General features: G+C 47.8%; 1 protein-coding gene and 1 long non-coding RNA gene across 6 annotated transcripts in view; one reads left to right on the plus strand and one right to left on the minus strand.

Annotated features, from left to right (window-relative positions):
* The window catches only part of CALN1 (calneuron 1), a 159157-nt gene that overhangs the window by 20072 nt on the left and 111243 nt on the right, over positions 1 to 27842 (plus strand). For 3 of the 5 annotated variants that reach the window (XM_066979563.1, XM_066979561.1, XM_066979562.1), the window contains exon 3: positions 21580 to 21700. In XM_066979563.1, coding sequence (XP_066835664.1) covers positions 21580 to 21700 — 121 coding nt within the window. Of the gene's footprint in view, positions 1 to 6415; positions 6960 to 8086; positions 8579 to 21575; positions 21701 to 27842 lie in introns of those variants that run through there. The other 2 variants (XM_048068174.2, XM_013189331.3) reach the window with 2 other exon arrangements.
* LOC125183255 (uncharacterized) lies at positions 1883 to 7350 on the minus strand. Its single transcript, XR_007164904.2, has 4 exons — positions 6931 to 7350; positions 5474 to 5556; positions 4449 to 4541; positions 1883 to 2184 (listed from the first exon to the last, which is right to left on the minus strand). It is a non-coding gene; the product is annotated as an uncharacterized lncRNA (long non-coding RNA).

Genomic DNA, 27842 nt, shown 5'->3' on the forward strand with positions numbered 1-27842 from the left:
TTCCTCAGAGAAACAATATACAGTGGATGCAGTTGTTATGAAAGAATTACATTTTTATTGGGTTTTCTAAATGGGGATTTCTGTCTCCTGTGGACAAGCAGGAGAACATGGTGTCCTGTTTATCTCCTTTCCACCATACATTCACCTAATACCTGCCTTGTTTCTGTACTGCAATACATCCACTAAGGAGGTGTTTTTTGTTGTTTGTTTGGTTTTTTTTTTCCCTCTTCTGGTTACACTCTAATACAGAAAGGTTTTCTTTTACAAAATATACCAAGATATATTTTTAAGCCACTGCATTTCTGCATTCTGCATTGCTGATTAAATCAGCCTTATTGTCTCCAGTTATTCTACCCAGAAACTGGAAAATTACTTAACTCCTTGACAGGTGTTCACAGCTGATGGCTCAGATTTGTGGATCGAGTACCAGGGCATATGGCATGACAAATAATAGAACAAACTAATCCTATTGACATTGTCCACCCTGCAGCCTATGCACATTTATCCTTGGGCCTTGCTCTTACCGAGCAAGAGCCCATTCCCTGAGCTAGCTTCTCTTGGAGATGTTTCTCCCAAGACACAGACCGATGAGTTTGGGTCATCGGGCTTTGAGCAAAGTGAGTTTGTGCTGCTTTGTAAGGACCTGCGAAATGGCAAAGGCTGATCTTGCACATGCACTGTGTGGACATCTGCAATGGGGAGATGGTGGCAGCTCCTCCAGAGGATGCTGAGTGCTGGCTTCATCCGGACATGAAGCTGGAGCCTGATAACGAGTAGAGCAGAGAGCTCTGTGCTGGGCACACAGTTAGGCTGGTTTGGGCTGCGCATCCCTAAAAGGAAGAGCTGGGTGGGTGACATCGGGCTACAGCCACAAAAATGTCTGGGACAGAAGGCACGGCAATGGCCTGGATATAAACCTACTCTGAAGTCTTAGATGGTCGGAGACTGCGGAACAGAACCTGGGTATTTCAGACCTCTCTGTGACGCTGGGGAGAGGTGACAGCCAAAGTGCCGTGGAATATTTCCAGCCCTCCATTAGGGCTGCAGCTTTCAGCAATATTACAAACGTGTCCTGGAAAAGGTTCCTTTGCGCTGGCCAGAGAGCCGCCGCTGTTTCTGGGCTCAGGAGCTCATCCTGTTCTCAGCAGCTGGCATGGGGTGAGCGCAGCGTGCGGTGGCTGCAGAGCCAGCTGGCACCTGGGGACACCGCAGGGGGACGGTGGCTGGTCCTGTCCCATGTCCTGCTGCCTGTGCTAGGGTGGCATGTGCTGGTAAAATCCAAGCATCTCCATAGTGCAAGACTGAGTCTGTGGGATGTGTCCATCGAGCTCAGCATTGGGTCTACAGGATGCATTTTGGAGTATGGTCTGGACACATGCAAACGGTCTGCATGTGGAGGAGCAGGATGTGTCCCTGCCTGCACAGGCACGTCCCTCGCTCTCATTCTGAGCAAGGTGCCTGCCCTGGGAAACCTGAGGGCAGTGAGCGCACTGCAGCGCTGGCTGGAGGTAGAGGAATGTGCATCTGGAGGCTTGGGGATGTTTGGTGCTGGTGTGGTTTTGTTTGGAGGCCTTTTCCTTGCTGATTGACTTAATTAAAATTAAAAAAAAAATAAAAAAGGCAGACAGGATTCAGCTTTTTTTTTTTTAAATGAAGTGCCTCACTTTTAGGGCTGCAGAACTAATTTTCATTTTGAAATTTCTTCTAATTTAATTTTAAAGTTCCTCAAAAAAAAAAAATCCAAACTGCAGTGTGAAAAGAGGTGTTGGCTTTTGTAAACAAACCAAAGCAAACTCGAATATATTAACTGACTAGAACATCATTTTCTGTTTTGAAAGGTCAATTTTCTGGAGGAAAAAAAAAATTAAAGCAAAGATAGATATATAGTTTTAATTTAATTTTATTTTTTTCCCCGTGGCATCTAAACTACTGTTCATGCTTTTGCCCTAGCATGGAAAAATCTGGGGTAGTGCTGCGCTGGGGCATGCTCTTCCCCTTTAACTTACAGAGGCTTTCTGGTGCATGGCAGGAGATTTTCAGATTTGATGACAAGGGAGGAAGATAACTAGTGCTCCCAGAGCCCACATGTGTTCTTCAAGCCCCTATACGTGTCTGCATTTGCTTGTGGCCATCCTCCTTCCTCCATCAGGTCAGACCTTGGTGTGCCCAAAAATCACTGTCCAGCTTCCGAGTCAGATGCAAGAGAGAGAAGAGGAAGAAAATATATTTCCATCAGGAAATGTGCCTATTAACACCCCAGATACAAAAATCTCAATGGAGCTTTTCCCCTCCAAACCAGCTAAAATGTCTCTCACTGATGGGAAGTCTAAAAATAAGTGAGTTCTCCACAAACAGTTTAAAGATGTTGAAAATGAAAAGCAACAAAGGATGTAGAACGTATGAGTCACTAAATTACAGGGCTATCTTTCTAAGAGCAAAACAAAACAACAAAAAAAAAAAGCCCTCCCCACTGAAATTCATTGTGAGTTCTCTGGGTTTGGTTTGGGGCTGTTTGCCTCGCAGTGCTGGCGCAGACAGTCATCTTATTTTTGTGGGCTAGCAAAGGGCTCGAAGCCTTCCCCATTTTCATTACACAGTGTGCCAGAGCTCTGTGTAAATAAGGAGCGTAAAACCAGCCTGCTCAGTGGCGTGAACAGGAGGTGCTTTTCTCTCGCACATGGGCATTGCTGCTGATCCGGGAGCCGTGCCCCTTGCAGGAGCTCGCTGGATGTCAGGCTTGCAGGGAAGAGCTTGCGCGTGCACCAGCACGTTCTTCTGGCCTCGGCGTAGCTGCCACTGTTTGGACTCTCGGTTGGGAGCAAGCAGATTTTTGTGGGTGTAATCGCATTTGTCTGTAGCTTCAGTTTGTTGAGATAATGTAATATAAGGAGTTCTCTTTTTTTTTTTTTGTCTTTTTGAAGGTGTCGTTTTGTGATGAGCTCCACTAGATTGGACTCTGTTGCAAAACTGAAGTTTTTTTTTAGTATTTGCAGATGAGCTTGAATCAAAATCTTGGTGTCTGAGACAGCAGGAGAGGGATGGACTTTTGCCAAACCTATGCCTACATCTGATGTTTGCAGCCAGCCCCAATCTCTCTAATAGGCTGAAATGAAGCCTTGGATTCAAGCAGATGGTGGGGCTGGAGATGTGACTCTGCCAGCGCTGCTGCAGCCCAGACCTGCTGTCAGTGCATGCAATACCGTCTCCGGTGCTTGAAGAGGCTTTAGGCTGCCCTTTCTACCCATCACGATCAGTGCCCAGCACAGCGGGGCAGCAAGATGCTGCTTCCCTGAGGCCCTGCAGCGTTCAGCAGGCTTGTCTCCAGCACAAAGATCCCATTGATCAGTACGAGTGAGCCTAAATAACCCATCGATCAACACAGGCGAGCCCAAATAACCCATCGATCAATGCATCAGTTGTGTGTATCAGCAGGTGCGTGGAGGCTGTGCACAGTGGTCGTAAATCCTTGAGCAGAGCTCGCTCGGCAATGATTTAGTCTAGATATTTAGTTCTGAAATGTGCTAATTAAACTTCAGAATAAACCACCCAGTGCAAAAGCACGATGAATAAGAAGTAAAAATAAAAGTTTCTCCTGGAATAATTAACCATCATTAAAACATGAAAATCCAGGCTAGGGAGCAATTGTATGCCTTCCACAAAGCGTTTAATCAGAAATAATGTGATGAAATTAAGCAATACAAAAAAAATAGGCTAAAAGTTGAGAAACTAATCCCACTTGTGAGAGCCATTAGACCACGCAGTGCTCTTGAAACCTCTCCAGGGAGCAGCTGAACGTGCATTTCTTGGGACATCCACAGTTGGAGTGGACCGAACTCCCCCCAGTACTGTTGGCAATAATTACGGGCCTCCTCACTTCAGTGGCCATCACAGACCTTCTGTAGTTTCTATTTCAGTGGGTCGGTCCTGACTGAGCACAACTACTTAATTTCAATAGAGGACTTTCTCTAAGGGACCTCTAAGTTTGACCCTTACAGACTTTACATCTAGGTAACGTATGGGATATTTTTAAGACACCTGCCTCTACTCAAATCATTCACTGGCTTGCCCTGCCTCCTCTTGGACGCCACGTTTATTGCTGCCATATTTATTGCCAGCTCACCGTTCAGCCACTGCTTTCCTTCGTCTAAAAAGACATCGAAACTGAAATTAAGACCTTGTGGTGCATCATGGCTGTGGGTTTGCTGAGCACCTCCCTGCGAGCTGGGAGGTACCCAACTGTAATCGGTCTGACTGGTGTACAGCAGCTTGAAAGCAAATTACATCAAGCGATAATCCACTTGTTATTAGAGCGACGGCTCAGCGCTGACAGTGACAACCACCACCGGTCCCCAACAGGCAGCCGGGCAGGTCTCTGACAACAACCTGCCCTGCCTCGCATAATTTTTCAGCGCTTTGCTTTGTCACATTAGTATTATATTGTCTCTCACCGTATCATTTTCAGGAGCGCAATGCGGACATCGGGGTGCTGATTTCCAAGGTGGCTGTCGCCTTCTGGAGCGCGCTCCCTCCTCTTGCCGCCCCTGTTGGTACCAAGGACAGGTTCTTAAAAACGAGGGTCTGGCAGGATCTGCTCTGGGTCAGAGGGCCAGAGGCTGGTCTTATTTACACAGGCACGAGTTTGGAGTTATTCTGAATATGTTTAAGGATTAATGAGAGCGTGGTCCTTTAACAATTTTTAATAATAAATATATAACCCTAATGGATTTTCCAGCTACTGTATTGAGCTGTGAAGCTTGGAACCTTTTTGGCTAATGTCTTCCAGAGCTGAAGGAAAGGAAATTAGCTGAAGGCAGGGAATAACGTGCTGCAAGTGAGTGGGTTTTACCCCGCTTTACTCACGTATGCAGCCCGGATGAAGCTTGGGAAGTCACTTGTGAAAGTTGCTTTGTGGATCAGGGGAAAAAAAAAAAAAAGAAAAGTAAAAGGATGCAAAGAGGTTGATCCAGGTCTCACCCTGATGAAACATTCAGCTTCCCCTGACAGTGCTGAGAGCCAGCTTGCAGGAGCAGTGTCCTCACTAGACACAAAAATGCTTAATCAGAATGGTAAAATTGCAGGATGTAGCCAGGCCTGAACACCCCCAATGGTTTGTCAGGGACTTGGACCATTGCTAAATTCCTGCACCTCCATCCAGGCCCTGGACAGGGCAAGCAGGCAGCAGGACACAGAAATCCTGTAGCTGGGCATTGCAGCTGAGCTGGCAAAGCAGTGGTTTGATAATCGATGGAGATGGGATTTCTAGTACATAGAGACCAGCTAAAAAAAAAAAAAAATCCTCTGCCCCTGGTTCCTGGGCCGGTGACCATATCCCTTCTGATGGTAAAATCCCAGTGTGGGAAATGCGGTGGCCATAAGGCTGAAAGGAAGGAGGTGGGGAGTATTTTAAATCAGAAAAGTGCAGCACGTGCATGATGTGAATTAAATGTCTTTGAGCTGTAAAACTGACGCTTACTGTGAAGGCCATGGTCTTCGTTCAGTGCTCGCCTAGTTGTGGGAGTGTTGCTGTAGGTGCCGGAGGGCCCTCCAGGCTGTGTCCTGCATCCAGCTAAGGCAGTTTTAGTTGACTCGTGTGTTTGGCTCCCATTGGAGACTCTTCTGCAGTCAACTGATTTCACCATCGGAACATCCCGCGGTGTATTTATCTTAAAATTGTCTTTAGCTGAATTTCACCCCACTTGAAGCATCCCGTCCTGGCTTTCCCTGGACTTGCTTTTTGGTGGATTTGTTCATACCAGGCAGAGATCCCCAGGCCATGTGCTTACGGTGTGCCCAGAAGGGACTGCCCGCGTTGGTGACCCACAGCGCCCTGCTCTGCTCCTCAGCACAAAAGGGGCAGGCAGGCTGGCCAGGCTGGGGCACAGGGTGCGGGGAAGCACTGGGGCATGTGCAGATGTGGTTTCTTCTCCTCCATTGCTGCTTCACAGACTCACGGAATTGTTTGGGTTGGGAGGGACCTTAAAGACCACCCAGTTCCAAGCCCTTGCCATGGGCAGAGCCCCCTGCCCCCAGCCCAGGCTGCCCCCAGCCCCATCCAGCCTGGCCTTGGGTACTTGACAGACAGGGCACCCACAGCTCCTCGGGGCAACCTGTTCCAGTGTCCCCCCCACATCCTATTCCTAAGAACAGACCAGGCAGCAGCACGCACCCACCGACCCTCGGAACCCACTAGTGAAGGAGTCCGGCCCCACATCAGTGATTCCCCGGGGGCCCTTAACCCCGCTCACCCCGGGGAGCGAGGCGGGGGCTGGAGCCGGCCGCCGGCCGGCCCCTCCGCGGCCAGGGGGTGGGCAGCGAGGCGGGGGAGCGGCGAGGAAGGGGTTAGCGGGGGCCTGCCGCAAGGTGGGCCGCGGCGGAGGGTGGGCCCCGGGCGGGCGCAGCGCCGCCGCCCTGCCCGGGGGCTGCCGGCGGGGCTCGGCGGGGCCATGGGGCGCTGAGCCGCAGCGCGCTGCTCCGCTCCGCTCCGCTCCCCGGGCGGCGTTATCCGCCGCCTTGAATACACAGGGTGCGGTGTGGATTTTTTTTTTTTTTGGCCTTTTTTTCCCCCTTTTTCTTTTGCCATTTCCCCCCGTTTATTTGCCTTTTTTTTTTACCCTTTTTACCTTTCCTTTTTTCCCCTTCTTTCCCTTTATTCCTTTTCCCTTTTTTTTCTTCCCCCCTTTTTCCTTTTCCCCCTTTTCCCTTTCCTCCCTTTTCCCCCTTTCTCCTTTTTTTTTATCCTTTCCTCTCTTTCCTCTTTTTTTTTTTTTCTTCCTTTTTCCCCCCTCTTTTTATTTCTCCGCCATCCTCACCGCCCAGCTCTCTCTCTGCCTCCTCCCGCACCCCCCCCCCCCCCCCCATCCCTCCCCCCCCCTCCTCCTTCGAATAACTCGGCCAGGAGCGATCTGGAGGGGGGAGAGGAGCCGAGCAAACCTGTAGCGGCGGAGCCGGCTGGTGGAGAGGTGAGTCGAGGAAGGGGGGAGGCTCCAGCGGGGGGGTGCTGAAGCGCCGGGTGCCCCCGCCAGGCTCCTCGCAGCCCCCGCTGGGCTCCTGCAGCCCCCCCGGCGCTTAACGGGAACCGACCTGTTGTTGGCCGTGCCGGGGATGCTGCCGGCGGCTCCCTCACCCCGCCGGCTCGCTCAGACGGGGCAGCCCCGCAGCGGACCCCCGCGGGGCCGGGGGATGCTGGGGGGGCTCTGCGGGTGCCCCCTCCCGGCTCGGCCCCCGCTCCTGCCTGGTGTCGCGGCGGTGGCGGCGGTGGCTCGGGCGCTGTGGTGGTTTGGGGTTTTTTTCCCCCCCCCCGTGGCCGTGGGCACGGCACGCGTGCGGGAGGAGAGGGGCCCGAGTTGCCATGGAGCGGCGTCACCGCACTTTTGCAGCCCGGGGAGTCCTGGTCTTTATTTCGAGGCCCCGCTGTTCCCGCGGGTGATGTAATAAGTGCTCGGTGTCTCTGCGGTGTCCTGCTCGTGTGGAGTTAGGTAAGAAGGAAGATCCCAGAGCAGAGGGAGCATCCGCCATCCGGTTGAGTAGATGGGTCTTAATGAATCTGTTGGAATCAACGCGACGAGGGAGGAATTCGGCCCCTAAAGCCTACCGATGCCGGTGTTGGCACCCAGAAGACTCCCAAAGAGAGTCCTGCCTGTCGCCCGGTCGCCTAGTAATGGGTTTCATGTATTCGGCCCTGCCTCGTTGTATTTCAGGGATAATTTCAATCACAAGATTTAATATGTGATTTGCAGTGATTGCCTCCTGATTTACCCACTTGAACATCAAAAGGAACGCATTAAGGAAGGTTGAGCTGCTTTGCTGGTGTCCTGAGTGTGAGCTGTTTCTCCTGTTACTCACCAGCAGCTCAGACCTTTTCCACCCACCAAGTTTCACTGTTTTCCATGTAGCAGCTGCATCCTCCTTAGCACGCGCCGCACTGTGTCGCACTCATTCGCTGGGCACCTTGCAAGCTTGTCTTGGCTCTCGGTGGCTTCGGAGTGCGTTGAAAGTCGTCGGGATACAGATGGGCTCTGCGAGGAGATGGTAGCAGAAGGAGCTCAGAGAGGGAACAGCGGCTCACTGAGGTCTGGTCGGGCTGTGGTTGCTGGAGGAGAGGTGCGGGACCTTGTCTTGCTCGCTGAGCTTGCTGGACTACAACTCCGTCCTCCTCATTGCGTGGGAAATCAAGTTTCCCCATTGTTCAGCTGTAAAATAGCTGCACGAGGCTGTGATAGGCAAAGGACTGGATCTCCCAGGTTGCTTACATCACGTAGGCAGCTGCCACCGAAATGACACACTTGATTGAAGGCCAAAAGCACCATATACGTAACCGCCTGTGATTAAGCTCCATATGATGCCTCGGAGCAAGTAAAAACCCCTCCTTCATCTCATCTTGTTTGTAACAAGACTGCCGTTACAGGGATATCATTTGTGTCATATTGTGGGTTTTGGGTTGTTTTGGGATTGGTTTTTTTTTTCTTATGGCTGTAAACTTCTGTGACCTGAGATGATCTGCTGTCGCACCTTTGCGTGATGCCCAGTGAGAGCTGGCTGCTGTAGGTGTGCTGGTAGCTGGGAATATAAATTTTACCAGGTAAGAGCTCCCAATGCCATTTTTTTCTTTCCTAAAGGAGGTTTGAGTTGGTTACTATGGGGAGGGAGAGGGTCTTTGTGTGCATCCTTTCCCCACGTACACGCGTGTGTAGTGATGCGACTATTTATTTCTGTGAAGAAGCTTTATCTTCTTTTTAGATTTTGGCATCTTTGGAGATCCTTAGCTGTTTGCTCAGAGTATGCACTGTACCTGTAGGTAAATCTCCCTGTGCTGCATTTGTGGCTAGATCCTCTCCCTGGCTCTGGTGGGGCAGCCTGCGTGTCCCCAGCAGGACCCCCGGTGTGCGGAGCGGGGACAGGGAGGATGGTGGGGCCGGGCTGAACCCTGTGCTGGGGGAAACTTGGAGGTAGCATAAGGGCTGCAGGTATCTGCCCCTGGAAGGCTCCGTCCTGCAGGAGCTGGTCCTGCACTCTGCGGGAGCGTGCAGACCTCGTCCCGCTCGCGCAGCACCTTCCTTTAACTTGCCAGTGGGGCAGGATCAGGCCAGGGCTTGATTCTGCAAACTGATGGATTTCATCAGTGAACAAAAGCACTTTCAGAGCACCTCCTTGATATTGAATCTGGTGAAAAGAAAAGAAAAAGAAAAGAAAGAAAAACAAAACAACCAAACCCACCAAAACTTAAAGAAATAGCTTGTACAAATGTTAATTTAGACAAAATCTTCCTTTCCTATCTCGGCTGCATGGGAAGACCAGGTTGTACCTCCTCTCGCTGTACTCTCACTCTCTGACTTCATTATCATGCAGTTTTTATCCAATCATTATGTGCTTGCTGATGCAGCTTATTCCTACCATATCATGATATATGGGTGTATATATAAATATAGATGAATATATAAACAACGTTTTTGTGGCCACTTGTCCAGGCTTTCCATCAACAGAATAAATCCCAGCCCAGTCTCAATACATTTAAATGGCTGGTCCTGTGCATCTTATACAGCCTCCAGGAAACATTCCTCTGTAAGTTATAATGCAATGCAAGTCCTCTCATTTTATTTTTCTTTAAATGACCTAATTTCTAAGCAAAATCATTGTCTGACCAGTATTGAGATGATAGTACTATGCATGTTTTATCTTCCGGAGTTATTGTAAGCTGAACAAAATACCCATTGAAAAACTACTTGTATTAGAAATACCAGTAAACATCATTTTAGTCGATTTGTGCACATATAACTTTATTGATTCAGCATGAAATATGGCAGGCAGTCTATTTGGAGACATAAAATGAAACAGGCAGTGCCTTTTCAGAATATGTTGGCAATGTAGAATGGGTTTGAGAGCATTCATTTTAGCCAGGTGGGTTGCTAAGGTAAACTAAAATGATTTTTTTATGGGTCCTGTAAACAATGCCAAGTCAGTTTTATTTGGTTTTACACAGGCTACGGCTAAAGATATGTCAGTTACCTCAGCTGTTAAGGGGGAAGTGATATGTATGGAGAAGCTTTGCAAAACTGGATAGTCTTTAATTGTATTTTTAACCTGTGAAAGTGGTTAGTGTAAAAAGTGTAAGCAAGAAACTGAAGTAAATACAGGGTATTATGCAATAGTACTTGGGCTATCGTGAAAAGAGGGCACTAGAAACAAACTGTTTTACAGGTCTGCTTTTAATTAAAGGCAGTCTACTTTGATAAAAGCACAAAAATGTGAAAATGTTTCTCCAAATAAAGGCTTTAAGCAATGGTAATTAAAGTCGCAGCATGGATTTAGTCTGTTGAACCTGAAGTCCACGGGTAGGACATGGAAAATGTATAGAAATTCAGTGGGTGGTTCTAAAACTGCCCTTTCATTCCTTGAACTTAATATCTGCTTGCGGAGGCTTACAGGGCATAATTGTATATACATTTTTACAGCGTGATAAAAAAAAAAACAACCTTAGACGTCTGCACTGCATGCTGTCATTAAGTCTGCTCGCAGCTGAGGCTTTCAGGCAGCACACACCTCCCCATGCCCCACGAAATCTGGCTGGGCAGCCTGCACGCAGGTTGCGGCTGCTCGGGGCTGGGGTCCTGCGGTGTCGGTGGGTGCCTGGCAGGGCACAGGGGTCGCAGGGTGGGGTGTCGAGGTGCAGCGGCTCCCTGCTGTCCCCGAGCCCCAGCAATGAGGAGGTGCACGGCCACACTGGGGGAGCTCCGTGCTGCTGCCTGGTGCTCTCCAAAACGCCCCTTTCCTTTCCCTCCTGGACTTCCATTGATGTCGTGCATGGTTGTGGTAGTTCTTCCCTGAGATATCTGCAGGGGTTCATTCTGCAGTATGGTTTGGGATATTTGTAAGTGCAATAAGGGTCAAAGTCCATCCCTTTTGCCTTTGAAACAGAGCATGACAAACTACAGAGCCTGCCTGCAGGCTCTGTGTCCTGCAGAGTCAGGAGGACGCTTGGGTGGGATGCTGTAGGTGACAGCGCGGTGGGCATGTGTGTGCAGTGAGAGTGTGTGTGTGCAAGCAGTTTCCTCGGGATCTTTATTCCCTGATGCCAACACCTTGAAACAGGGACGTGAGGGAGCCCAAGAAGCTGGGAGCTCACTTGGTCGCATCCCTTGCAAAGGGGAATAGCTGAGGGAACAGACGCTGCTGAAATCCTGCACAAATTCCAGTTTGGCTTAATTCCTTCCTAACCTAAATTCTCTTTGCATTTGTACTCGCTTCCAGCCAGGGGCCTGATTCTGCAAAGGGGTCAGTAGGGCAGAGCCTCACTGATGTTAATGAATTGCAGGCGAGCCCGCCCCTGCTCTGAGATTGATCCAGTTTAATGAGGTTTTCTTCATTCTCCTCTATTTGCAGGACCATAGCTATTTGCATAGATACCAGGATCATTTTGAAGGGTTACCCAGTCCTGCAAAGCCATAGACAAACAGCTATGTAAATAGCCCATTGGCTTGAGCCAGCACTGCTGATGCTTGCAGCCTGTCCCAGTGAAGGTAACTGGAGTTTTGCCATCACCTCCCATGATTGCTGCAGCCCCCAGGGCAAGCGTGCCCCTGTGGGCATGCATGTGAAGACCCAGACATATCTGTGCAGCCTATTTGCAAGCTTCTCCAAGGGTGTGAGGACCTCTCTAGATGAAAGATGCTACCAAAATTGTCACAATAATGAGTTCTTTGAGATATATTTATGTATTCATACTTGATCTTAGATGCTCTGTTCTGACCCCTTTTAAAAACTGCATTTGAAGAGAAATGCCCTCTCTGCACTCTTTTTTTCTGCATATTGGTGACCTCCTCCAGGGCAGTGATCCCCCACGGAGAGCTGTCAACTATTATGCAAATGAGATTCCAAATAGTTGGTCATCCCTGCCAGGTATGGAGGTTGGGAGCAGCCAGCCCAAGAGCAAATCCCAGGAAAAACAAGAAAATGAAGTCTCCGTAACTGTTTTCAATTATTCAGTCTCGGTGGTTCTCCTTATGTTTCAAGAAGAAACATACAAATCTCTCTGGGTCTAGCTTGTTTACAGAGTGCTCGTGGGTTTAAAATACAGCCAGCGTCAGATTTCTGTTGTACATTTCCTTCAAATAAATACTGACATAAAAATAAGGATGCTGTAATTTGTGCCACCCCAAGAGCTAAATACTGCGCTCCAGCAGTATTTTGGTTTCTTGGAACAGCTTTTCTATAATCTTCCAAATACCGGTAGCCTGAAAAGAAAGAAGTGCAGAGTTTCTCAAGGCTGCTGAGCTCTCTCTGGTAGGGTCTGCTTACTTGTGAATCAGGGTCTTGGGGGACAAGGTGCTCTAGCATGTGCTCAGATCTGAGTTCAGGGAGTGCTTCAGTGCTTTGCAGCATCGCTGCTCCAGGGCTTTGACAGCAGCCATTCCTCCCCACTGCTGTGCACCTATGGAGGACGTGGCAGGTTTGGGCTCTACCTATATACTTGTCCCATAAGCGGCTAAACGGACTTGTGGTTGGCTTTAAGCAGCTGCTGTGGATGGGCAAAGTTACCCTGGTTGCCTTCTTTGTAATGCTACACATCCCGTGCTTCCAAATGCAGCTGATATTTCCAGTTTTCTGCATAAAGTGGTGCCATGACCACAACAGTCTTTGAACCCTTTCCTATCATACCCTGTTCCTGGCATAATAGTAATTGGTAATAACTAGCCTGGTTATTATTAATGATGTGGTTCTGAAAACGTCTTGTTGGGGTGGGTGTTCACTGGGGTCAGCTGATCCTCTCCCAGCAGACTGGGTTTGTAAGGCATTGCAGTCTGGATTGTGTTTTAAAGTCAGGTCATACTGAGCGTGTGAAGACACTTTACCAACGAAACTAACAGCCTTGGATGTCTGGAGTGGAGAAATGCTTGGAGTGTATATTGGGTTGAATCTTATACTGTGATCCACCTCAAGTTATACTAAAATTATTCCAGTGTTGTGATTACCCTCTCCACTTTAATTACTTTCTGTCTCTCTTATATATGCTGATGGCTCCCATCCTCATAGCTCCAAGGAAACTTTCTGTAGGAACCATCAGCTAGTGCTGTTAAAATGAACCCTCACCAGATGTCCAAAGCCTCCTTTAAAGAAGAGGCCTGGCATAAGTCACATTTATTGGGAGTAATTAATTGTCCTATTAAAAAAACTAAATGTTTTGGCATTTCATTAATAATACATAAGCAACCAACAGGGTATTTGTAGTGTGTTGCTTTGTTAAATCTGCTGTAAAAATTGTCATTATTGATATATTTCATGTTTATAATTACTCATCTGTGACGCACTCAGTCTGTTATGAATAATCCATTGTATATTGTTTTCTTAAATAGGATGCTTGTTCAGTGTGCTGGGGGTGCCAGCAATTGCTTCTAATAATGTCTTCATGTCTGATTTATGCATGTGAAATGAAGGCAACTGGACATGAGTAAGTGAACAGAAGCATGCTCAGAGCACTGTCCCCAGGACACTCTCGATAAGCAAACGCTCAACAGTTGTTAGTGGAGGAGAAACCCGTTAAACAGAGCAGAGAAACGTGTAGAAATGCATTATGGGGGGACTAGAGATGCACAAGTGACATTTCCTGGCTGTTTTGATGTTCTCTTCATCTCAGCTAAAAGCTCCGCCGTCCTTTTTCTCTCACTGCCAGCAAGGACCTCGTTTCCCTGTGTGATGACACATGCAGGGTAATTAGTTCTGTATTACCTTGTTGTGCCGGCGTCTCCCACTCTGAAAGAAATAAGCTAAGCAAGAAATCTGGTATTTTTGTATTTAAGCGGTGCGGACCGTTGAGGGGCTGGGTGACTTGGTCTGAAAAGATGTGGATGACGGCACAAAGCCTCTCCTGCAGCACTGACCTGCGATGCGCGCTCAGCTGAACGTGCCACGCGCTGACTCTGCCCATGGCCCTGTCTCCTGAGTGCCGGGGAAGCTGATGACTGGGTGAGGGCAGGAGGAGAACTTTCAGAGTGCTGGGAAGGGCGTGCAGTGGCTTTGGTCTCTTTGGCAGCGTTAGCTGGATAGCTTTGGTAGGGAAAGGCAAAGCAAAGGTGAGGTAGAAGGAGGCTGGGAAAATGCCCAGGGAGGAAAGCACGGCCGATGGTTCTATTCAGTGTGTTCTCATCTCGGCCTCGAGGGTGCTCAGTCCCTTTGGGTGTCTGCACGGACTCCTGGATTTTAAGGCCCAAGAGAAGCTGTGGATGCCCCATCCCTGGAGTTTTTCAAGGCCAGGTTGGACGAAGCCCTGGGCAACCTGATCTGGTGGGTGGCATCCCTGCCTAGTTGGCACCCCAGTTGGAATTAGATGACCTTTAAGGTCCCTTCCAACCCAAGCCATTCTGTGATCTGATTCTATGATCATGATTTTATGATCAGCTCATTTGGAAAACGATGCATCACAAGCCATTAGATTTCACCCGGTTACCTCCAGCACTGAGTGCAGTAGCTTGCGCTTGGCTAAAGCATGTCTTCCAGCAAGACATCTGGTCTTGTCTGGGAGACAGCAATGTGTCACTTGTCCTGGTAGTTTGTTCCAACGGTTAATCACCTTCGCCATTAAAAACTCTTGCTTTATTTCCAATTTGCATGTTTATAGCCTCATCTTCCCATCATGGAAGCCTTTCACCTTTAGATTTTAAAGCTTTTTAGTAGCCTGCATTTTTTCCTCACATAAAGCCTTACTGTGTCCTCAAACAATGGTGGTTTTTTTTGTTTGTTTGTTTGTTTTTGGCAGTGCCTGCCTGATGCACACTACAGGTCCAGCCTTCTTGTAGAGGAGCTGTGCCTATAGAAGGGGATGGGAGGCTGGTGCTTGCACACCACAGCCTGCCCAGGGATAAAAGCTCCATTTCCAAGACTGCCTTTTTTTCCAGTTTTCATGTGAATTTTTAGAGGAAGGGGGAAAGAGGAAGGTTTGGGTTTTTGTTGCATTGTTGGCTTTTCTTTTGCTTTTTAATGTTAGCTCAGGAGCTTTCAAAGACAGCTGTGGTTTATGTGAAATTGGAAATTTTGGACTAATCATGGCTGAACTCCACCCCTGCAGCCAGAGGTAGGGGGCTGCAGAAATGGCAGAAAGCGGGAGAAGGAAGCCAAAAAGCTTGGGATTGCTGGCTGTGAATGGGTTTGGAGACTGAGAAGCTTGTGTGAATGGATGAAATGCTGGTGAGTTGGTTATGACGGCAAGTTTAAGCCTGTCTGGGAATGGAAAAACATCTTTATACCCTTTTCTGTGATGTGCTTGCCCTGTGGGTACGGAGCTAGTCACTGCAGCCCTCTCCTCCTGGCGATTTAAGCTGAGGATCAGCCTGGGCCATAGTTAAAAAATAACAAACAACAACTGTGATTTAGAGCTGTCCCACTGTGTTCTCACATGTTCAGCGTTCAGAAAGAAACGTGCATTATTTTATACTTGACCTGGCATCCTCAGCTCTTCCTTTCTGCCATTCCGGATTCAAAGGCAGCTGTGCAGCTTCAGTTGTTTAGCAATGTGATGTTTTTAAAAGTGACCTTCCTCTTCTTCTTAATTGTCAGATATTCTGGAGAAGGTAGAGAATAAAACAGTGCAAAACCATCTGAAGTGCCTACCGCTTTGTAGTTGTCAAACCTGGAAGTTTGTGGCTCGTGAAGTGCCTCTGTGGCACTACATCCATTAGGCTTGTCACTCAGAGCTTGTTTTCTTCATTTCAGAGGACTTTTTCCACAGTTACATCCTTAAATGCTGAAGGTGGCCCAAGGTTTGTAAAGTCCTTTTAGTCACTGATCACCATGGGGAACTTTATTGCTAGTGTCCCAACCCAATATCAGCCAGCAAAGGGAAGATCTTTATTTTCTCGGTCATTTTCTGAAATGGGAATATTTTCTTAGGCTAATGCCAATAAATAATCTCATCCAGCACAAATGCCATGTATTGTGTGGCTAGGATGGGGACACGTGGCCAGAGCTGAAAGTGGTCCCTGGGAGCCAGCTTTAGCCTGTACCTGCATCACCACCAGCAAATGCATGGTGCAGCTCACGTGCGTGCGTGCTGTGGGTTAGGGTCTCAAGTTTGCAGTCTTTATATCCTGGTAAAAGGTGTGGAATGAAACTGGATGGATTTGCTGTATGAAAATATTACATAGCACAGAGTGTAAATACAGTGTCTAGCTTCTGATTAGCAACCCTGCTCCCAGAAAGTGGGATTAGTCCTGTTTGCCAGAACTAGAAACAAAGCCCTTTCAGAGGAAGCTTTAGGGCTCATTTGCACTCACAGCCCAATGACTTTGCATTACAGTCTGAGGAAATTTGGCTTTCCAAAATGTCCCGGTGTGTTTATTGCTCTGTGCAGGCTGCAGCAGCAGACCAGGAGTGGGGAAGTTCTTGTCTTTCTCTTCCTGCAATAGATCTGCTTGTATATGGCCCAAATGTTCCTTTCCACGTGTTTTGGGGGAATTTTACTTTATTGGTATCAATAGCCAGAAAATACAAACTTCCTCAAAGACTTTCCTCCCTGGAAGGATCTATTTTAGGGCTTTCCTTTTGAGGCTCCCTTGCACCAGATCTTATTTTTCTCCCAAGGCGCCCTTCCAAGACCCACTCATATTGATTTTGTAGCTACAGAAAAAGCCATCTGCCTGAGCACGCTTTTCATTCCTGCGTCTCTTTACACACCTGAGTTGAGACTGATTAAATAAGACTTCTGCATTTTATTGTGGGAGCTTAAATCCCCACACCTCATTACAGAGCTCTTGATGTGCTCCCCTTCCCCACATCCTCAGAGCTTCTCCCCATGCCAAAACGAGATTCTTCGCGCCCTTCAGGCTTTCCTTTGGTAGCTCGGGCTCATATTGCACTGGAGGTGCCAAGTTTTTGCACAAAATAATAAAAAAACCCTCTCTCTGAGCCTATTGTTAGCAATAGCAAACGCAGGTGATAAGGGACAGAGTGACTTAGTGCTCTTCCTAGCAGAAGGATTTTGCCAAAGCCACGTGGCTGCAACAAAACGCTTGACTTGCTTTCCTTCAAATATATTGGCTACAAGCAGAGACGTATGGATTTAGTCCAGCGCTGTCGCTCCCATGCCAGAGAGCAGGGGCTGACTGCATCCCTCAGCTGTTGCTGCCTGCCTGGGTGAGAGGCAAGGGACTCTTGCATGGGCAGCAGGGAAAGGAAAACAGATCGGAATAGCAATGAAGACTCTTTGGAAAGATGCTGTTGTCCCCTGTCTGATGTGTTATGCCCAGAGCACAGAGGATCAAATTGCCCAGGAATTTCCCAGGTGGTACATAGGACTCTATTTGCTTTTCCTTTTGGATCCAGCTAGAAAGTGTGAGTTATTACACAGCCTGCCTGGAAAGATAATGGCAATTGTTCAGCTCTGGGGAAAAGGAGGGACATTTTTGGAAGTCACCACTCTTATTTGCTGTAGACATTATAATGTTGCTCTGTCCAGGGAGAAGCATCTTTATTGCCATTACTTCAATTGATTACTTTTAAAGGGATTTTAGAGCAGAGCTGGAGGACTTCACAACTACTGTTTATGTTTCCCTACCATCCAGTTGCTTCATGGGTTTTCTATGGATTTCTATATTTTTTATCCCTATGAAAATTAATTTTACGCTATTGTACTGCACGGGTGTGCTTGCCCACCCTTGTGTGTGTTTTCCCATACCATCAGCTTGAATCCTCTGCTCAGCTTCAGCCAGATTTATGGGAGAGATGGAGACCTCAGTCTTATCACATTCCCACCAGTCCTCACCAGCACAGTTTCTGCCTGGTCCATTTGAGACCTGCAGGCCAGTGGTTGTGGGGCTGGTCAGCATCCAGGATGGGACCTGTTAGCCCAGGTGCCATACAACCCCCTGGGCAGCAGCCCGGACCCACCAAATTACATCTGAATACAGAAGTCAAATACATGGTCCAGGCCAGGCAGTGCAAGTGATGTATGTCATGAGCCTGAGGCTGTAAAACCAGGATCAACCTCTGGGCATCACTTCGTGCTGCACGTAGGAAGAGGTGGGAAAGAGGTTAGCAAGAAATCTTTTCCAAATTGGTAACTACCAAGGGACATCCAGGATCGATACAAATTGATCCCGATTCCATCTCGTTCACTGATGCTTAAGCTAAACCTTCCAGTTTAATAGCTGTGTAGATTTTCAATTGGGTGTGAAAGCCTTTTTAAAAAACGTAACACAAGAGCTGGGGAAGAATGCAAACCGGAGCGAGCGTAGACATGTGAGCATCGTGTAACTGCCTTTTTTTTTTTTTTTCTGATGGCAAATTGCTTACGAACATCTTATAAATTTCACAAATGTGGTTGTGCTGAAAGGAAAGGCTGGCGGTGCTGCTGCCGGGCGTTACGGGGGATGTAACCTGCTGGTGAGCTTGGCGCAGAGACTGAAACCTTGGCAAGGTACCATGGTAACATTTCCATACACACGTTTATGGGTTCTTTGAGGTTTTTTTTTGGTTAAATGTCAATGTTTTCATGCGATTATTCAAGGAGATTTTGTTGCTTTGAAATCCCACTATGCCTTTGAAACCTCTTTCAGTTTGCAATGTGCTTGGTGGGAAATGTGTCTGTTGGAGACATGGAGCAAACAATGCTGCTTACTGGCATCCTCAAGGGCATGTACAGCTCTGTAAAATGGAGCAAGAGCTGGGGCATCTTCCCTGCACCCGTCCAGAGGATGCGGGTGTATGTTGTTGCAAATTTAACACATTGAAGTAGGAGGAAGCGCTCAGCACCCTGAAGATCGGCATCACTGCCAGCCAAGCACCTGGGATGGGCAGCACCGTGGTGCAGAGCAGTCCCGTCATCACCAGTTTGTTTATGGTTTGAGTTTGCCCAGGATCTCAGTTGGCATTGGACGGGGCAGCTGCAGGCTAGCTTAAAGTTCCTATATTTCTAACACAGGCTTACTGGCTAAATCCAGAAGTAATTTGGACCAAGCAGGCTGTGCTAGCACAGACCTTTTGTTCCCACACAGACATGGGGCACCTACGTATTTCCATTAAGCTTTTTACATATTTCAACACATGGTGCTTTGCAAAACATGATGCTGTGCTTTATGAGCTCTCCCATGGCCCACACCTTACAATGCCCCTTTCTGCCATTTTCTCCCCCTGTGCAAGTTCTGTGCTGACAGATGGGTCCCATCCGCAGGACCCTGCGTGCTCCTGAAGGGCAGCTGCATGTCCTCGTGTGGATGTCTGGCTCCGGAGCTGCTGCTGGGCTGGCTTTGAGCATCTCTTCTTAAAGCTGGAGGCAGGCTGAGAGCTGCTGAATTCCAGCAGCTCTGCAGGGTTTCTGTTGAATAATGTCGGTGCTTTTGAAAAAATAATATACCTAGGTGGTTGAATTAAATCCAAAATTTCTCACTCTGGGATATCATGGGTCCCACACGGTATTAAAATGCATTACTGGATCCCAGGTGGGGGCTGCTTTTAAGCACTTCAGCCCTCAGGGAGGATGCATTGTCGTGGTGTTTTTTTGGTTGTTCTGTTGTTTTTTTTGTTGTTGTTGTTGTTTTTTTTAATGCTTATAGAAGCAAAAGCAATTTCAGGAATGCTTTAGTGCCCTGAAATGCATGCCGTGCCCTTCCTCTGGCCATGGGTGAGTCCCACGTGGGTGCCGGTGTTGCCGCTGCATCGCAGCCGGCCACAGCCCATGGGCTCATTGCACACAGCTCCGCCTGGTCTGCCGCAGGCGATAGATTTAAATCTCTCTTTAATTTGGTAGGGTTTTGAAAAGCAGTGTAATTGCTTTTACATCGGGCTTGTGATTATGGAGAGAAAGCCTGGATCGATTTCTGTCTGAATGCTTTATGGTGGGGCTGGAAGGTAATGAGGGTGGTGCAAAGTGCTGGAAGTGTCTCTCCAGCCCTGCTTGTTGGGATCCAGAGCAACACCAAAGCTGACATCGGCCGCATGTCGTTCTGTGGGAAGGAAAAATCCCTGTCTTTGTGCAGAGCAATATGTCAGAGTGAGCAACTATCAGAATGAAATACATTAATTGGCAAGTGCTGGGAAATTACAGATATGCTTAATGAAAAAGAAAACCTTGTTTACGGTTTCTAATGTGCTGCTGAAGAAACTGGCTCCCAAATAAAAATACTTAAAATTACGATTAGGATTTATTTACATAATTACTGTGAGAGAGATTCTAGGGACGTGCTAAGCAATGTGAAAGAAACCTCATGGCTTTTCTTCCCTCTCCGCTGTCTCGAGGTTAGTTTGCTCTTGGTGAGTCTATTAAAGCTTTTACTAACTCAGTGAAGCAACAAGTCATTTGTTGCAGAAGCGGTACGTAGATGTGTGTGTATATATTAGATGTGTATATATATATATATCTGTTTTATTGACTGTGGTGGGAACATAAGGCTGTGGAAGAGCCAGATCATCTTTGTAATTGTAGTGTTGGCTGGGGATGCTGCAGTAGGTGGTACTTACCTCTTTATGGCCAAGAAACCTGGTGTCCTGGCATGGCTGGAGTGCGGATGTCCTTGGAGCTTGTTTCTGAAGGGGCCACAGCCCCCGCAGGTGTGAAGGAGTGTGCTCTGCCAAAGCTGCCATGTAAGCATATATTTGTGGTCTGCCCCGAACCGTGCAGCCCAGGATGGCCTGGCCACGCTCCAGCCTCAGTGGAGACCCACAGCCAGACCCCTGGTGGTGCCTGGGTGGCTCTGTTGGCTTCTCTGATTTAGAGCTGCAGGAACCCTACGGTATAAAATGCAATAGGCCCATGATGGGGCTGCGCTGATTGAAACCAGCCAAGGGTATGACAAATCTTCCTCTTAATATTTCAATTGACTTTGGCAAACTTGCCTCTTTCTTGTGTATCCTAAATCAATGTGTAAGTGCTGCTGACAGTAATTTCCACTTTTGTCTGTGCAGATGGCTGCCCTTCACTAGGCTGCGGTGTTTATACCTGCTAAGTTTGCAAACACTTTCCTGCTACAGTCTCCCAACGAGCAGTATTTTTTCTTAGCTGTCATATTTGTGAGATGAAAATGTTCTTTGTTGGGCCCCGCTCGAATGTGAATTTTCTTCTTTCAGGAAGGGCCACTGAAGTCTGGATCAGAGGCACTGCTGCAACGTGTGTCTTGCTCAGGGGTTGATCCATCCAAGGGGTCCCAGCACTCCAGAGCGGGGTCGGGTGCTGGTGTCCAGACCCTTCATGGCTCTGGAAGTCATGCTGCTGGAGCCTGTGGCTTTTTAATTGCATGTCAGTATAGGCCCCTACGCACTATATAATTATTATCAAATACTATATCTCTCTGCTGAAAGCTGCAATATGACTGTTAGAGACTCATATTTTCCTAAGGCACCACTGCTCAGTCTCTGCTAATTGCCCTGCATAAAGAAGCTGCTGATTTTTCCCCCCTGATTGTTTAGCTCCTGTTTCAGACCTAAATAAAATCTGCAATCCATCAGTCATGCACCCAACTTCGGTGCACATTCCCTGGTGTAGAATTCCAAAGACTTTGGTTCGGCTGCTCTTTCAAGGCAAGCTATTGCACTGTTCGGAGGAAGCAATGAGAAATAATTAAAATAAGCCTTTCTCGTCCCTTTTCTCTTGTGCCCAGGGAGAAGATGCCATTCCACCATGTAACAGCTGGCTTGTTATACAAAGGCAACTACCTGAACCGATCGCTCTCCGCCGGCAGCGACAGTGAACAGCTAGCAAATATCTCTGTGGAGGAACTGGATGGTGAGCCATGTCATTGCATTTTTCCAGGGGGGCTCAGAACTGGAAAGGCTTGTTTCCACCTTCTCAGTAGCATTGCCATGCAATAACCTGAAAGGTGCTCTCCCCTTGAAGCAAGGAGCAAAAGGCAAGTGGGAAGTGAGACGGCTCAGCAGACCTGGGACAAAAAACAGTCCCCAACCACAGTTATGTTCGGAGCTGGGGGCTGTTTTTAAACTTTGACTTTGTCCTTCTGCCTAGAAATAAAGCAGCTTTTGAAAGAGTAAGGCTGCTTTTTATTGGCAAAATTGGTAAGAGAAAAAGTGGAACTAATGTGTTTCTATTAAGATGTCTTCAGCCTTTCCCCAGGAACCTGCAGAGCTGAATCTCTTCCTGAGCAAGTCTTCTCATTTGCTTTGTGCCCTTTCAAAAGGGAGGCTTCTCTCTGTTTCGCAGTGTAACAAGGTGCACAGAGGTGGCTTGTGGCCTAGGAAGCTGGAAAGAGATTTAAAATTCCCCTTTCCAGGTCAGTGATTTGGAGCACAGACCAGCCTCAGACTGGCAAAGGCTATCAGGAAAGTCATCCACATCTGCTGCATGTAGGATCTCCACAATTTTCCCTCTGGAAGCTGGTGGTTGCTTGTCCCTTCTGCCCTGCAGACGGGATGTGAGGCCAGGTAGACTCCCAGTCTGGTTCGTGGCGGGAAGGTCTCCTATTCTAGACAATTTGTGGCTCACTAGGGTCATTTCTAAGCAAAAGTTAATGTTGTGGACAGCTGGTCTTTGAGGGCTGTGGAACAATTCGAAGCTCTTGGTTTGGTTCCCAGTGGACATTTGGTACAAGCCACGATCATAGCCAGTATTCTCGGTGGAGAACTTGATGAGTAAATGAGCAAGGGAATGGTGCAAGGTGGAAACGGCCCTTCCAGGACAGGCTGGGGGCGTTTTGGCAAAACAGAAAGCCAGCATTTCTGCCCTTCCCTCCCCCATTTCACCTGCACTTGGTGAATCAGACTTCAGTTTTCAAGCTTTTTCAATGCTGAACCTTCAGCTTTGGTTTTGCAAACTTTGTATTAACTTATCTGATGTAGAAACAGAATGCTCTGAGTATTTGTCACTGTCTCTGTTCTTCCCAACGTGTATGTGCAGGAAGCAGTTCAGGTGAGATGAGTCATGTGAGAAACGACTTTGAGTGCAGCCAAGCTGGGACCCCAGGCAAACAAGGGTTGCAGAGACATCTTCTGGGCACTTCTCCCAGGTTACTGGAGCTTTGCTTGAAGGTTTGAGTTTTCTAACAGAAGTGAACTGGCTCTGCTTCTGTGTATCCTATAGATAACAAATTGTGTTGCAAGGTGAAGCTTAGTTGTTGTCCCTGTTCAGGATGAGAAGGGTTGGCTGCACACAGACAGGAGGACATTGGGCAAGGTCTTGTGCTTTATTTTAAATTCAGAGAACAAAAGTTTCTCTGCTATGCCTACCTGATTAGAGCACTTCTGCTATAACTGCCTTTGAGATTTGTAGACAGATGTCAAGAGTTGATTCAAGTGGCATCAGGGCTGTAGCCCACACTTGTGGTGATCCTGTTGTGAGAGGGAAACTCCTCTTTGATTTTTTCTGTTTGCACAGAAATGGTCTGTGGCTGGATGTGGGAAGAAAGGTCACACACAGAAGCTCAGCCCCATTCCCATCCTTCCTATGTCTCTCTGCTGTCTCCTCAAGCCATGTTGGGTGGTTTGCAAGCCTCAGCAGCCGGCTCATCATCACCGTCCCACTGGCAGCTCCAGGGTGGGAGCAGCGGTGTGGGAACCTGCCTTCCCTGAGGAGCAACCAGCACGTGAGACACTGTGGGTCATCGCCGTTAATTAACGGCAAATGAAGTGAATTAGGCATAGAGGAGCTGTCTTTTGAGAAAGCAGTGACCAAGTCGCTGCTAATGCGAGTGCTGCATCCATTTAATTTGGTCTGTGCCCTGTTATAACTGTGCTATTGAATTGGAGAGCAGCAGATTTTATTCATGTCTGCTCACAAAGAGTATCCCCCTCGTTCTTCAGGAGAATGGTTAGAGCTCTTTAACTAATCATCCGTTTATTCTCTGGCTGTTAAGCACAGGCTCCTTGTTAGAATTTAGTTATATTTTTTCTGACAGCCTTTTGCTTTACAAACACCTATTTTCAAGGGCTTTGTATCTTTGCCACGAAGATATGCCCCAGTTCTTAGCTTAGCAGAGAAGAGCTCAACCTCAGGCCATTTTTTTCCACCTGTGAATGCAGAAGTGGCACTGAATTGATTCACATCCGCTAAAGCCAGAGCGGCATAAGATCCTGGAGATGTTTTTCTGTGTGCTAGCTAGCAGAGCACAGCCGAACCACTGGAAATCATATGTAATATTAGGTTGGCAGTCACTATCTTACTGGGATTTGTCACTAGTACTAGATTAGTGCCCAGCTGTGCTGAAGGTAGCACTGCTCACTGTCCAACCCCAAAACAGAAATAGCCTTCCTGTCTTTGAGCATGAATTATCTCAGGGTGAGTAACAAAATGTTCTTCCTTGAGAAGTTAATGTCACTGTATGGGAGCTTTGTGGATATATTAAGCTGTGATAGCTCTATGCCAATAACATATTTGCATTTAATCACATAGGCTGGGAAAGAGGTGCCAAATTCCCTGTGGTTTCTTTTTCAATGAGATTTTGATCCCAAGGGAGTCCCAGCCTATTGACAAATTCCAGGCACACGCATTAAAGCATTAAAGGTTTGACGCTGTTCCTGGGGAAGTCAATAGGAATCTTTATATTATGCTCCTGTGCACTTGAGGCTCCAACAAGTGTCATTTTTTTTTCCAGCCTTCTTTTTTTTTTTTTCGCATCTAGCGTTGCACATCTCAGCGCTGTTTGCTTTATGAAGGATTTCTGCAAGCGTGAGCTTTGGGCTGCTACAGGGCAAAGGTGCTGCACAGCCCAGCCGGGACACAGCGTTGCTGCCGCTGCGCGTCCCTGCAATGCATACCGACAAATGCCACGTGTTTGCAGCCTGCAGGCGAGGCATGAAGGATAGTGTGGAGATCATAAAATGAAAAAGATTTCTGACCTCGAGCAACGTAATGGGGAAGGAGCCCAGGTTTTTTGGTTGAACACTCGCAGTTGAGAGCTGTGTGCCTAGGGTGCTGCTCTGCTGCTTCTCCCACTGGTTGTTTTCCTACCATGAAAACTTTCCCAACTTGCATCAGCCATCTGTCGGCTTCAACTCTGCTCTGTTTTTTTCCATCCTGCTTTAAATACTATGCTGGCAGCGAAGAAAGAAGCTGGAGAGATGGCAGGTCACTCTGCTGATGGCTTGTCTATTCCTAGCAGCGGTGTTTGCTATTTGCAGTGCTGTAGTAGCGTGAGGGTTTTTAGAAGCTGTCACCGTCACAAAGGGAATTAACTCACAGAAAGCTATATTAGGCGATACTTAACTTTGTAACACCAAGTAAATGACGAAGTTGAAAGTGGCAGGCCATCCATAACCTGTCTCTCAGGGACCATGGAGTGTGGTGGGATCTCAGATGAATATTATTGCCGTATGCTTAGTGATTTCTGGGCAGGAGATTACAAATTAGGGCTGGGAGGAACTGTTTTGCATGTAGCTTTTCGGGCTCTTGTTGGTTGACATAAAATTGTGGCAGTTTGTGCATACTCTGTGGTTTCCACATTCCTTTTAAGTCCAGCTTCTGTCTTCATGTTGCAAACTGCTAGGAGTATTTTTAATAAAAAATGGTGGATGGAAATCATCATGTCAGGCTTGAGTCATCCACCTCCATAGGCACTATCTAAAGGGTATTGTCAGGAGGTAAAAACATTTCCATAGTAGGAATCTGACAAATATCACCTGAAGGAAGGCACATGCATTATAAGTAGTCTTTGCAGAAAGTGTCTGTGAAATGCATTATAGTCAGAGCACTTTGCAGAGGAAACCCAAATGTGGACCACAGCAGCAGCTATTTGTCCAGAAAGACATCATGACAAATCCTTGCATGACCCAGATTTTTCTGAAATCAGCAGTGCCCATGCAGAAAGGAACCTTGCTGTGTGGCAGCAGGGAAATTATTGGCATCTGGTGCCTTAGACCACGTAGGAACCACCCCAGGTGGGGTCTGTGGTACCTTCAAGGCTTTTTCTAGGTTGGGAAATTTTTTTTTTTTTTGGTTGTAGACATCAGGCTGACCAGCCTGATGCAGTCCTTAAGGTTGACACCCTGAGTGGAAATGCCAGTGCATGGCTTTGCCTGTCTAAACTGGAGATCTAAAATGTCGGCAGAGCGTCCCATGAGGTGGGGACAAAACTTCATGAGCCTGGGGTGCAGTAAGCTTCAAGGCAAGAATCTAGGGACTTTGATATCATTATAGTTTATACACCACATTGCAGGGTGTGCTTTACCTGGTTTCTGCCTCTTTCCTGCACCCCTGTTCTGCCACCTGCAGAAGGTCTCAACTGGGTCGCTGTTTCCTGGGCTTCTGTGTAGTAAGTCAACAGAGAGTGGCTGCAGAGTACATTGGAAAACGGCTCTTGAAATAATTAAAGGGCATGGCTAAATGATGCCCATATGGATTTTAAATTAGCAGTTGGCTCCCGCATGCCAATAAGGCAGGCAATGACAAGTGGCTGAAGGTGTGCTGGGGCTGCAGCTGTTTCTGGAGTCCCAGCAGCACAACGAGGTGGTCGGTCACAGGGCTGGTGGCACACCAGGCAAAACAGTCACACGTTGCCACTGCAGCTGAAAATAAGGCCAAAACCAGGAGTGTTTACCCTCTTGTGATGTCTGATATGATGGTCCTTGGATGATACAAGTCCTGGAAAGGGAGGGACCCTGATGCTGCAGAGCGCTGTTACCTTCTGGTCTCACTTGAGGGTTGTTTAGTAGAAACCCCATAAGCCACGATGACTGTGGCTGATCCAGATCCTCTTTCACTCCCATGTTTTCAGGACAGCTCAGCAAACAGTCTCATGCGTGCTGGAGAGTCCAGCCTGCCCTCCAACTCGTCATATCTCTCTCCAGCTGTCGATTTTTTCCAGGGCTGCCTGTTTGCGAGCAGGGATTTCAATCCCACTGCTGGGCACAGGAGGTAGAGGGGCAGCCAGGGCCCCTCCAGCCTGGCAGCCAGCTGGCTGCCGTGTGGCAGAGGGGCACTGATCAGCTTTGGTGTCCCAGGTGAGATCAACGGTGGTTGGGAGCAGCAGTGTGCTCGAGGAGGGAAACCCAAAGGGAGAGGCATTAGTCACTTGACTGACTCATGTAGCAGCAACAAGGCTGCGTCTGCTCTGCTCAGCTTTTTGCCCATGGAAAAAAACCACTTGGGAGAGCGGAAAGAGAGGAATAGGGGGGATGAGCATACTGGTAGTGAGGCTGGAGATGCAAGGACTACGCTGGCATAGGGGAAATAGTGAGGGGGAGCCACGCTGTGATGCGCTATAAGCCATGGATTTGCACATGGGTACAGGTTCTCTGAGACCCTGCTTCGGTGTAAGCTCTGCGAGCAGCCTGTTAATTAAGTGGATGAAACTGTATAAAGCTTATTTTCTCTTTCGTGGAGTTCTGTTTTAAAAAAGAGGCTTACCCACAGTGTCTCCGTTGTGAGTGATCATGGCTGGAAATGGAATAATTTATGGTTTATATTGGGCTTTAATAGTGTTTCGTGTCTCTGAATATAAAACTGCAGCATCACTATGCAGATTCTTCTGTGGACAGAAGCAGCTTTATCTCTGACTTCTGCTGAGCTCCTTCTGCTGGTTTTCCAGTTATGTATTTTAGTTACAGTGTGGGGTTTCTCTGGGACTCAGTAGTTTCAGGTATGAAGCAGCCTGCATTTAAAAAATCATAAAAACTGGTGCAGTATTAATATTCTGCATAGTATTGTTTCACTGCAAGGTGCATATTTGCTCCAGACTGTGTGTGTCCAGAGGAGGAGCAGAGCTGCTGATGGAGTAAATGCCCCAGGCTGTGTGCTGGCTTACCCTTGGTGAGCTTCAAGGGAGTTCACAAAAGGACAGATTTATACCCATAACGGGTGGGTGGTGCACAAGAGTTCCCCTGTGCTGCCCTTGTGAAGTTTTTTCCCCCACTTTGTACAACGTGGCAGCACGTCGTGCATGTCCCAGACAGACAGGTGTCTATCCAGCCAGGCCCAGAGT

The sequence above is a fragment of the Anser cygnoides genome, chromosome 18 (assembly GCF_040182565.1).
Source record: "Anser cygnoides isolate HZ-2024a breed goose chromosome 18, Taihu_goose_T2T_genome, whole genome shotgun sequence".
Taxonomy (NCBI): Eukaryota; Metazoa; Chordata; class Aves; order Anseriformes; family Anatidae; genus Anser; species Anser cygnoides.